Genomic DNA, 12320 nt, shown 5'->3' on the forward strand with positions numbered 1-12320 from the left:
TCATTCTCCTATGCATTTTTGTTCTAATTCTGTTCTTTCTCATATAATTCAGCTTAATTTATAGTCTTCTTGGGGGTGTTGTGTCTCTGATCCTATGTACCTGTGATGCAGCTAGAAGTAAGCTTTTCACTGCACCTGTGCATGCAAGTACTTGTGCACACACAGCATAGTGTGATGCTGTTCCAGTGCCAGTGACCAGGGCTCGATTCCGCTGTATGGGTCACAGGTGTAATTGGGCAATGCAGGATTGTTACCTTGGTGTTATCCTGCCGTGTCTGTGGAGTCTGAATGTGTGGACAGCTGAGGGTGGGGGCACTGAGAAAAGGGTTGATGAGTGGATGAGGGAACAGAAAGGTGTGGAAAAGCAGCTGATAACTTCAGAAGAAATCATCACACAAAACAATATGTTATTACGAAGAGTCTTTTTCATTAAAAAAAACATTTGAATGCTGACAAATCACAACATTTTAATCACACACGATTTAGTAGGGCAGTATTTACCATTATCTACAACACAATGCATTAATTTTCTGTTCATTTGTTAAAGTGAGGTCAATTAACCGCAGCGGGCTCAAGCCCCAGCCAGTTAATGGGCAAAAATTTATTCATCCTCTGTATTAAGACAAAACACGAGATACATTTATTATTGTGGGACAAAAACCCTGTTTTCTCCATGAATCAGGTAGACTGAGAGACAACACGGTGGGAAGCCGACTAATGTTAACTCAAAGAAAAGGTCGACAGCAAACAAAAAAAACATAAACAGTGGTGACAAACTCCATTCACGAGGACGAGGAATTGGTTCTTTGTCCAGTTATCTTCATCCATGTGTGGATTTTTACCACATTCATCAGGGCCAAGTAGGTGAGGCCTCAGCTTGCCCATTTCTCAATTACCGGTTAAAGGCTGGCTTCAAACCCACTGATCTACAGCTTCCAAGGTGAGGAGTGCTAGGCAAATACATTAGCCGGATACCAGCTCAGGTACAAAGCCACCACTAGTGACCATGAATCCCAGCCCCCCCCCCCCACATACGGGGCTGGCTGGCACGATCAGGTAGAGGCATTGATGGATCCAGCGTCTGATCCACCAGCCCTCAGTCCCAACCCCAGCTCAGCCAGCACACTGTGCCAGGTTTAGTTCCCACCTAATCTGGATTAAGTTTGTCCATCTCAGACAGAGGGGAAAATCAGGATCCCCATCCAGAACCAAGACTCGGGGGAGATTGGACAGAGCTGTTCTGGAGATTTTGGGCCCCCTGGATAATGGAAGGGATATCATCTCAGGGGGCCATGTTGTGGAAAAGGTGCAATGCTTGTGTTTCTCTCTTCCAAGTTTACATTATGTAATGTACTGACCAAGAATGCAAAGGCTTTGTTTGGCACTGTTTCCTTCCTTTTGAATATTATCTTGTAGCATGAATGAAGTAAATTTTGGGGTAAAACATATTGGAAGGTATCAATCGGGTGGACAGAAGGGAATGCTGGCCTTGTTAGGGCCAGCAGTGTGGGGTGGTGGGGGCAGCTGAAGGTCACATCTTGAGAGGGGGTTGGAGATGTTTCTTCAAGCGGAGGGTGTCTAGAGCTCCTGAGCAGCCCAGACCAGGGCTGAATGACATCCCCAGAACTCAGCTCTATCGCCAGACAAGGTCAATGAAAGGAAGATAGGACGCAGGCTTCCTTATATAAATTGCAGAACAGGCTTGATGAGCTTCAGAAGAGGATTCCTGTCTGTGACCTTGCCCCCCCCCCCACCACTGTGCCCCAGCCTGCAGAGCACGTGTCTGTACACTGTAGTTTCACTTCTTGCTGGTCTAAGGCCCTGAAGTTTCAATCCAGAATCGTCACTATTTTCATTGCTGAAATCTGGAACTCAGTGCCCAAGGTGGTGGGAACATCTTTTAAAAGGAATCAAATAAATAATTAGAAAGGAAAGGATACAGTGCAGGAGTGAAATGATGCATTTGAGGTGATCTTTTAAAGTGCCAGTGCAAGGCAGATGGGCCGAGTGTCCTTCTGCCATAGGAGGCAGCTGCTTCACGAGTGTTCAAGACAAACCAGTTTTCTTTCAAATATAAACTGACACAGATTTTAACACAGGATGCTTCGCAACCAACACTTGGTTTGAAATAACTGAAAGTAGTTTAAATACTTGTAAAGACATGTTTCAAACTAATCTTTAAGAGCATAAGACAACGGAGCACAATTAGACCATTCGGCCCATCAAGTCTGCTCTGCCGTTCCATCATGGCTGATTTATTATTCTTCTCCTTAACTTTTGCAGGGAACTCTGACTGCTGGTACAATCTAAAGTGGGTCAGAAGAGAACAAGACACAGTGAACCAAGCCAATCTGTTGCTGCAGCAAAGATTTACATCGGCTGGGAGACAGTTCTGGCTACTAGCTGATGCAATTCCTTTCACTTGTCCCTCCCCAGCCACAGACCGCACCCCCCCCCCCGCCACTGCAATCTCTCCTTCTACTCCTCTTTGAAGGTATAACTTTCTAGAAACTTCTTCAGCTGTGTTGGGTAGTCAGTCATGACGCCTGTTGCTCCCAAGTCAAAGGCTCGCTTGAAGTCATCCTCATCATTCAGAACCCAGATGTAGACCTGGAGGAGGGGGGTGGGTAAAAGGAAGAGGGAGCCAGTGAGAGAGTGTGTGTGTGTGAGAAACCACCCTCCTTCACCCCTCCCTGCTGAAACACACAAGCATGGCCAAGAGAGGAAAATATTTTAGGCAACACAGTGCAACAAGTAATGCAGACATAGCATATCACAAGTTAAACTAATGGAGCTGTAACGTGGCAGTGTAATGTACTGTTAAACTGTAATACAGATGTAATGTGGTACAGTGTAATATACAGGTGGCCCCCGTTTTCCAAATGTTCGCTTTACGACACCTCGCTGTTACGAAAGACCTACATTAGTTACTTGTTTTAGCTAACAGAAGGTGTTTTCACTGTTACAATAAAAGGCAGTGCACGCCCCAAGCAGCCAAGCTCCTCCCCCAGAACTGCATTCTAGCTGGCATTGCTTAAACATGTGCCTGTGAGCAGCTATTAGCAAGATGAGTTCTAAGGTATCGGAAAAGCCTAAAAGAGCTCGTAAGGGTGTTACACTTAGCGTAAAACTAGACATAATTAAGCGTTTCGATTGTGGTGAACGAAGTAAGGACAAAGTGAGTTTGGCTTGTGGAAGTTGACGAAGATGATGTTGAAGAGGTTTTGGCATCCCATGACCAAGAACTGATAAATGAAGAGCTGATGCAATTGGAAGAGAAAAGGATACCAAATGCAGTAGCGAATGGACTGAAAGTGAAGTCGTCCAGGAACTGAATGTGAAGCAGCTGCGTGAGATTTTCGCTGCAATGATAAAGTACAACTTTAATTTTACATAGGTTTAGGGTATATTTGCAGGATGGTTTGAGTGCTTACAAAGAACCGTATGATAGAAAAATGCGTGAGGCTAAGCAGTCAAGCATACTGTCATTTTTCAAGCCTTCCACATCAGCCACAGCAGACGACGAACCTCGACCTTCCACATCAAGGCAGGCAGACATAGAAGAAGATGACCTGCCTGCCCTGATGGAAACAGACGACGATGAGATGACACTCCAGTGTCCCACCACTCCGACCCCCAGGCTGCGGACCGATACATTGCCGCGGAGAAAGCAGCAGTAGCTGGGACGCACCCAACACATCTTTAAGAAAAAAGCTGAAATAAACAAGCTAATTAATTAGGTGCCGCCTGCCACGTAAATGTCAGCCCAGATCAGCGGTGACTGCCGATTGTGTCGCCTCTGATCTGGGCCGTCATTTACGTAGGGTGTGTCCTGGCTACTGCAGCACCACTGCATGCTTCGCAGATTGGTATCGGTCGGCGGTCTGGAGGGTGGGGTCCACTGCACCACCCAAACCTCTGATGTCTCAGCCTAACACACCATCATCAGTGTGCTCGGCGCTGTCTTCCCGATTCTGGTAAGTGATACTACACTGTACATACATTATTTCTACTTTATATAGACTGTGTATTTTTACGTGTTATTTGGTATGATTTGGCAGCTTCATAGCTTAAAGGTTACTGGAGAGAGTGTTTCTGCCGAGAGCACTTGCATGAGATTTTTGCTACGGAGAACAGTGCGGCAATGATTGTGGAAAGGTATTTCTACTTTATATAGGCTGTGTATTTATCATATCATTCCTGCTTTTACTATATGTTACTGTTATTTTAGGTTTTATGTGTTATTTGACATGATTTAGTAGGTTATTTTTTGGGTCTGCGAACGCTCACATATTTTTCCCATATAAATTAATGGTAATTGCTTCTTCGCTTTACGACATTCCGGCTTACGAACCGTTTCATAGGAACGCTCTACCTTCGGATGGCAGGGGAAACCTGTACTGTTAAACTGTAACACAGATGTAACGCGCCACAGTGTAGAACATTACTAAACTGCAATATGGCTGTACGAAGACACAGTGTAATACAGCTGATTACTGTACAGATATACAGGGAGGGAATAAAGGGGATGTCTCTAGCCAGGCAGAGGGGAGAAGTTGTTCAGTGCTGAAAGGAAAGGAAAGTGTGAGTGCGTAATTACAGGGAACTAGAAACAGAGGAAGCTGAAAATTCCTTCAGATACTGCAAAGCTGAAGACGGGAGAGTGCTGGAAACACTCATCAGGTCAGTCAGCATCTGTAAAGAGAGGAACAGAGGGAGCATTTCAGATCAGTGTCACAGAGTATGGAAACAGGCCTTCAGCCCAACTGGTCCACGCTGATCAGACACCCACCTCAGCTACACACAAAAGCAGACGAATCTAAATAAAGGGAATGGTGTCTCAGGAAGTCAGCGTCCATGATTAAGGACTTCCAGCACCCAGGGTATGCCCTTTTCTCACTGTTACCATCAGGTAGGAGGTACAGAAGCCTGAAGGCACACTCTCAGCAATTCAGGAACAGCGTCTTCCCCTTTGCCATCCGATTCCTAAACGGACATTGAACCCTTGGACAGTACCTCACTTTTTAAAAAATATAGTATTTCTGTTTTTTGCATGTTTTTTTAATCTATTCAATATATGTATACCGCAATCTATTTATTTATTTATTTATTTATATATATATTTATTATTATTATCAGTGTTGGCGCGTGGCCAAGTGGCTAAGGCATTGGTCTAGTGATCTGAAGGTCGCTAGTTCGAGCCTCAGCTGAAGCAGTGTGTTCTGTCCTCAAGCAAGGCACTTAACCAAACATTGCTCTGTCACGGCACTGGGGCCAAGCTGTACCGGCCCAAATGCTCTTCCCTTGGGCAAAATCAGTGGCGTGGAGAGGGGAGACTTGAAGCACGGGCAACTGCCGGTCTTCCATACAACCTTGCCCAGGCCTCAGTCATCATCAAAAATCAATGGACAGCTGAAGAAGTATTATTATTATTAGTTTTATTTAATTTATTATTTTTTCCCCTATAGTATGTACTGCATTGAACTGCTGCTGCTAAGTTAACAAATTTCACGTCACATGCCAGTGATAATAAACATGATTCTGATTGCCCGTAACATTGACTGTCTATTTCCCTCCACAGATGCTACCCGAGTGGCTGGCACTTTAGCGAAGTGGCTAGCACGACAATTTGCAGCACCAGCAATCACCGACCAAGGTTCAATTCCCATGTTGTTTGCAAGGAGTTTGCATGTTCTTTCCATGATCATGTTTCCTCCCACATTCCGAAGATGTACGGGTTAGGGTTATTAAGTTGTGGGTATGCCATGTTGGCACGGGAAGCATGGTGTCACTTTCTCTGGCACATCCCCGTCTCTGTTGGTTGCTGACATAAATGGCACATTTCAGTGCATATTTTGATGCACATGTGACAAATAAAGCTAAAACTGAGGCAAAAAGGACAGAGGCATTCTAAAAGCTCTCAGGCACACGAATGTACACAGAATGGAGCGCTCTGAACATTGGATTAGTTTAGTCAGATATTTTAATGTTTAATTAATTCAGCACAACATTGTGGGCTGATGGGCCTGTTCCTGTGGTCTATTAAATCTCTCCACTCTCACCCCATGCATTCTAGCCCTGGAAAGAAGACCATGTACATCCACGGTTAGTTTTCCATACACACTAGCCTAACTTCCTGAGAATTTTTTGACCTTAGTGTAAGTTCAAAGTACATTTATTATCAAAGTATATATAAGTTATTCAACTTTGGGATTTATCTGCTTACAGACAGCCACAAAACAAAAAAAAACAAAAGATCCAATTTTTAAAAAGACCAACATCCAATGTGCAAAGAGAAAAAAAACACAAACGGTGCAAACAATAAAAGCAAGCAACAGCATTCAGAACAGAAGTGAGTCCATAGACACAAAGCCCAGAGCGGCTGGAGAAGGCCCACAGCCTCAGCTCGTCACACAGCGAGGCAAATCGTCGCGGAGCTCGCAGCCCAGAGCAGGACCCTGCTGCAACATGGGTCAATGCAGCAGCCAACTTGCTCCACCAAACACAGTGTGAGCTGGTGATTTATAAACACACAAGATTCTGCAGTTGCTGGAAATCCAGAGTAACACACACAGTTTACTACGGGAACTCGTCAGGTCAGTCAACATCCATGGACAGAAGTAAACACTGTTTATTCCTCTCCATAGATGCTGCCCGACCTGCTGAGTTCCTTCAGCTATTGGTGATTCATGCCAAGAGATAATGGGGTGTTCACTTCTGCTCTTCCTCGGGAGAGAGCCACCGGATCTTCTAGGTAATCTTAGAGGGAGTCCTTGGATTAACATGCATGTGAAAGCTTTAGAGGATGCAGAGGAGATTTACCAGGATGCTTCCTGGATTACAGTACCTGTCTTATAAGGTCAAGCAAAATGGGGATTTTCTCTTTAGAGTGAGGGAAGATGAAAGGTGACAATAGAGGTGTACAAGACGATAAGAGGCAGAGATAGAGTGGACAGGCTGTGCCCATTTTCCCGGGTGGCAATGGCTAATATCAGAGAACATCCTTTTAAGGTGAGTGGACGAAGTTTTCGGGGAGTTGTCAGAGGGAAGTTTTTTTTACTTAGAGAAAAACTTGCACAGAAACCGGTCAAGCCAGTGAGACTATTAAACTCCATGCTGTCACCACCAGGTCTCATCATGTATGAAGAGCGGGTAGCGTTATACTGTTTAATTTTTGACTTGCTCCGTAAATGCACCTTATTATTTATTAATTTATTTGCGGTATTATCTTACGTGTACTACACTGTACACCTTGGTCCGGAGGAACGTCGTTTATTTGCTGGTGTACATGTATATGGTTGATTGACAATAAATTTGAACTTGACTTGATTTGAAAAGTGACTTTTAGATCGGCACACGGATGAAAGAAAAATAGAACATTATTGCTATGTAGGAGGGAAGGGTTAGATTGATTGTGGAGGAGGTTAAAAGGTCAGCACATCGTGGGCTGAAGGGCCCATACTGTGCTGTCCTGTTCTATGTTATAACACAAGAGGTTCTCTGTGGGGTCCGTAGATTGCTTGCTCCACGACATAATAAAGGGTGGGGACCTCTGTTTTAAAATGACAGTCAAACGATGGTGATTATAAGGATGGGCAAGCTGGGTTTCTGTTTTAGCGAACAGTTTGAGAACCTGTTTTCTTTCTTTCTTCAGTGGATGTGGCCGATACCAAGAGTGAATTCAAAAGCCTCTCTCTGGAGATGTACAAAATATCTCATAGGCACCAGAAAGGAAAGCGACAACCTCACCTGAATTCCTCTCGCTTTGAGATGCTCAAAGAGACACTTCCTCATCAGTAACCTGGCAGGAGAAGACAAGGAAATATCACAACCACCTTCAGAGTTCTCCTACTGCAACATCTCACATAACGGGTGGTCCCACGTCCCACGCGATTCGGCAAAAGGCAGGATATGGGAGTGCTGGAGGTGGGAGAAGTTTGCACTGGACTGTTGCCGCAAAACAACAAACGTCGTGACATCTGTTGGTAATAATAAACCCTGACTCTGTGGTGAGACGGAAAGTGGACCCTCCCTTTGTGTAGGGCTGCAGGCTGGGGATGGGGCAAGAGGAGATCGGGGTCTTTTGCACCATTTATTATTGTAAATTACAGTAATTTTTATGTTTTGTGCGGCACTGCTGCCACAAAACAACAAATTTCATGACAAATGTCAATGATAATAAAGCTGATTCTGAGATGGAACGGGGAAGAGAATAGTGGGAGAGATGGGAGACATCAGAGGGTAAGAACCAGGGGAGGCAGATACCAGTTGATGGGATGGGATGGGGGGGGGGGCACACAATACTATAGCGGTTCATGTCATGCTATTACACCACCAGCTGTAAGGACAGAGTTCATTCCCACTGCTGTCTGTAAGGAGTTTGTTCTTCCACTCCACCTCCACCCCCATGACTGTGCGTGTTTCCTCCTGGTGCTCCATAAGAACATAACAAATAGGAGGAGTAGGCCATCTAACCTGTCGAGCCTGCTCCATCATTCAATAAGATCATGGCTGATCTGGCCATGTACTCATCTCCACCTGCTTGCCTTTCCTCCCTAACCCTTAACTCCCAACTATGCAAAAAACTATCCACCCTTGTCTTAAATACATTTACTGAGGTAGCCTCCAATGCTTCATTGCGTTGAGAATTCCACAGATTCACCCCTCTCTGGGAAAAGCAGTTCCTCCTCATCTCCATCCTAATTCTACTCCTCCGAATTTTGAGCCTATGTTCCCTTGTTCTAGTCTCACCTACCAGTGGAAACAACTTTCCTGCCTCTATCTCACCTATCTCTTTCACAATTTTTGTTATGTTTCTGTAAGATCTCCCCTCATTCTGAATTCCAGTGAGTACAGTCCCAGGTGACTCAATCTCTCCTCATAGTCTAACCCCCTCATCTCTGGAATCAACCTGGTGAACCTCCTCTGCACCACCTCCAAAGCCACTATATCTTTCCTCAAGTAAGGAGACCAGAACTGTACGCAGTACTCCAGGTGCGGCCTCACCAGTACCCTGTACAGTTGCAGCATAACCTCCCTGCTCTGAAATTCAATCCCTCTAGCAACGAAGGCCAACATTCCAATTGCCTTCTTAATAGCCTGGTGCACCTGCAAACCGACCTTTTGTGATTCATGCACAAGCATACCCAAGTCCCTCTACACAGCAGCATGCTGCAATTTTTTACCATTTAAATAATAATCTGCTCTTTCATTTTTCCTTCCAAAGTGGATGACCTCACATTTACCAACATTGTACTCCATCTGCCTGACTCTTACCCACTCACTTAATCTATTTATATGTCTCTCTGCAGACTCTCCATATCTGCTACATAATTTCCTTTCCACTCAATTTAGTATCATCAGCAAACTTAGATACACTACACTCGGTCCCCTCTTCTAGATTGTTAACGTATATCATTGCGGGCCCAGCACCAACCCCTGCAGCACACCACTCACCACTGAAAGCCAACCAGAGTAACACTCATATATCTCAACTCTCCACTAACTAATCCTCTATCCATGCTAATACATCACCCCCAACTCTATGCATCCTTCTCTCTCTTTAAATCTTTTTATTGAGTAAGTATACAAAAAAGGTAAGCCATATAAACATTAATACAATGTTAAAGTATAATAAAATTCCAAAAGATAACAATACCAAAAAGAAAATACTACAAACAATGTAATTTAAGCATAAGAAACCAAGATAACATAATAGTATACTAGATTTTATATATATCAATGGAAAAAAAGAAAAAAAAAAACCCCAAAAAAAAAACCCACCGTGCAACTAACTAAAAGCAAAGCAAAGCAATGGGCTAACTTGAAACCAAACAGAGTTAAACTTAAAATCACGTCCTCAATCCCGACCTCCATTAAAACAGTGAAGAGAAAACAAGAAGGGTAAATATTACATTAAATGAAAATATCGAATAAAAGGTCCCCAAATCTGTTCAAATTTAAATGAAGAATCATAAAGGTTACTTCTAATTTTCTCCAGATTCAAACATAAAATCGTCTGAGAAAACCAAAAAAAGGTAGTTGGAGCATTAAGCTCTTTCCAATGTTGTAAAATACATCTTTTCGCCATTAAAGTAAGAAATGCAATCATTCTACGGGCTGAAGGGGAAAGATTACTAGAAATTTTAGGTAGTCCAAAGATAGCAGTAATAGGGTGAGGAGAGATATCTATATTTAATACCTTAGAAATAATATTGAAAATATCTCTCCAAAAAGTTTCCAAAGTAGGGCAAGACCAAAACATATGAGTTAAAGAGGCTATCTGCCCCGAACATCTATCACAGAAAGGATTAATATGCGAGTAAAAACGCGCTAACTTATCTTTGGACATATGTGCTCTATGAACCACTTTAAATTGAATTAGGGAATGTTTAGCACAAATAGAGGAAGTATTAACTAATTGTAAAATCTGCCCCCAATCATCCACAGAAATGGTAAGCCCCAATTCCTGTTCCCAATCTACCCTAATCTTATCAAATGGAGCTTTCCTAAGTTTCATAATAATATTATAAATCATAGCCGATGCACCTTTCTGACATGGATTAAGGTTAATTATCGAATCTAAAATATATATAGGAGGAAGCATTGGAAAGGAAGTAAGTATAGTACTTAGGAAATTTCTAACTTGTAAATATCTAAAAAAAAAAAAATGTATTCTTGATAAGTTATATTTGTTAGATAATTGTTCAAAAGACATAAGGGAACCATCTAAAAATAAATCCAAAAACCGTAAAATACCCTTAGTCTTCCAAGTTTGAAAAGCGCGATCCGTAAAAGAGGGAGGAAAAAATATGTTACCTAAAATAGGAATCGCTAACCCGAATTGATTAAGATCAAAAAATTTTCTGAATTGAAACCAAATGCGCAAAGCATATTTAACTATCGGGTTAGAGACCTGCTTAAGACGTTTCGAATCAAAAGGAAGAGAGGAACCTAAAATAGAACCAAGTGTATAACCCTGAACAGATTGTAATTCCAATGCTACCCATTTAGGAATAAATAGTATGTCCCGATCAAGTAACCAAAATTTCATATGTCGAATATTAATAGCCCAATAATAAAATCTAAAGTTAGGTAATGCTAAACCTCCATCTCTCTTAGCTTTCTGTAAATGTATTTTACCCAGTCTCGGATTCTTGTTCTGCCAAATAAATGAAGAAATTTTAGAGTCAACTTTATCAAAAAAAGATTTAGGAACGAAAATTGGTAATGCCTGAAACACATATAAAAATTTTGGCAAAAAAAACATCTTAACTGCATTAATACGACCAATCAAAGTTAAATATAAGGGAAACCATTTAGATGAAAGTTGAGTAATATGGTCTATTAATGGTAAAAAGTTAGTCTTAAATAAATCTTTATGTTTACAAGTAATTTTAATCCCAAGATATGAAAAGTAATTATTAATCAATTTAAATGGAAATTTATAATATAAGGGAAGATGTTTATTAATCGGAAAAAGTTCACTCTTACTAAGATTTAATTTATAACCTGAGAAAAGACCAAATTGTGCTAATAACTCTAAAACAGCAGGAATGGATCTCTCAGGATTAGAAATATATAAAAGTAAATCATCAGCATAGAGTGATAATTTATGGGACTTTAATCCCCGAGTTATCCCAGTAATATTTAAAGATTCTCGAATAGCAATTGCAAGAGGTTCTAATGCAATATCAAATAATAGGGGACTAAGAGGACAGCCTTGTCGAGTACCACGAAAGAGAGGAAAAAAAGGTGAGTTTAAGGAGTTAGTACGAACCGAGGCTACAGGGGAGTAATATAACAGTTTAATCCAGGATATAAATTTCAAGCTAAAATTAAACATTTCAAGCACCTTAAATAAATAAGGCCATTCTACTCTATCAAAAGCTTTCTCGGCATCTAAAGAAATAACACACTCAGGAACATTTTGTGAGGGAGTATAAACGATATTTAACAATGTACGAATATTATAAAAAGAGTAACGACCTTTAATAAAACCCGTTTGGTCTTCCGAAATAATAGAAGGAAGTACTTTTTCTAGTCTATTTGCTAATAACTTAGAAAAAACTTTAGAATCAACATTTAATAAAGATATTGGTCTATAAGATGCACATTGAGCAGGGTCTTTATCCTTCTTTAGTATTAAAGAAATTGATGCTCTATTAAAAGATTCCGGAAGTTTACCAAGTTTCAAAGAAGCCTCAAAAACCTTATAGAGCCAAGGAATCAATAAAGAAGCAAAACATTTATAAAATTCAACGGTAAACCCATCAGGGCCAGGAGCTTTCCCCAGATTCATAGAAAAAATAACATTCTTA

The 12320-nt window shown here is 41.7% G+C and overlaps 1 protein-coding gene across 1 annotated transcript in view; it reads right to left on the reverse strand.

The window, feature by feature from the left end:
• Positions 1 to 419: 419 nt before the first annotated feature.
• Positions 420 to 12320, reverse strand: part of gdpd1 (glycerophosphodiester phosphodiesterase domain containing 1) — a 76929-nt gene continuing 65028 nt past the window's right edge. The window contains exons 9-10 of the mRNA XM_063031887.1: positions 7750 to 7801; positions 420 to 2610 (exon numbers count right to left, since the gene is read on the reverse strand). Of these exons, the coding sequence (XP_062887957.1) occupies positions 2479 to 2610; positions 7750 to 7801 (184 nt within the window). The 3' untranslated portion in view covers positions 420 to 2478. The remainder of the gene's footprint in view (positions 2611 to 7749; positions 7802 to 12320) is intronic.

The sequence above is a fragment of the Mobula hypostoma genome, chromosome 23, assembly GCF_963921235.1.
Source record: "Mobula hypostoma chromosome 23, sMobHyp1.1, whole genome shotgun sequence".
Lineage (NCBI taxonomy): Eukaryota > Metazoa > Chordata > Chondrichthyes > Myliobatiformes > Myliobatidae > Mobula > Mobula hypostoma.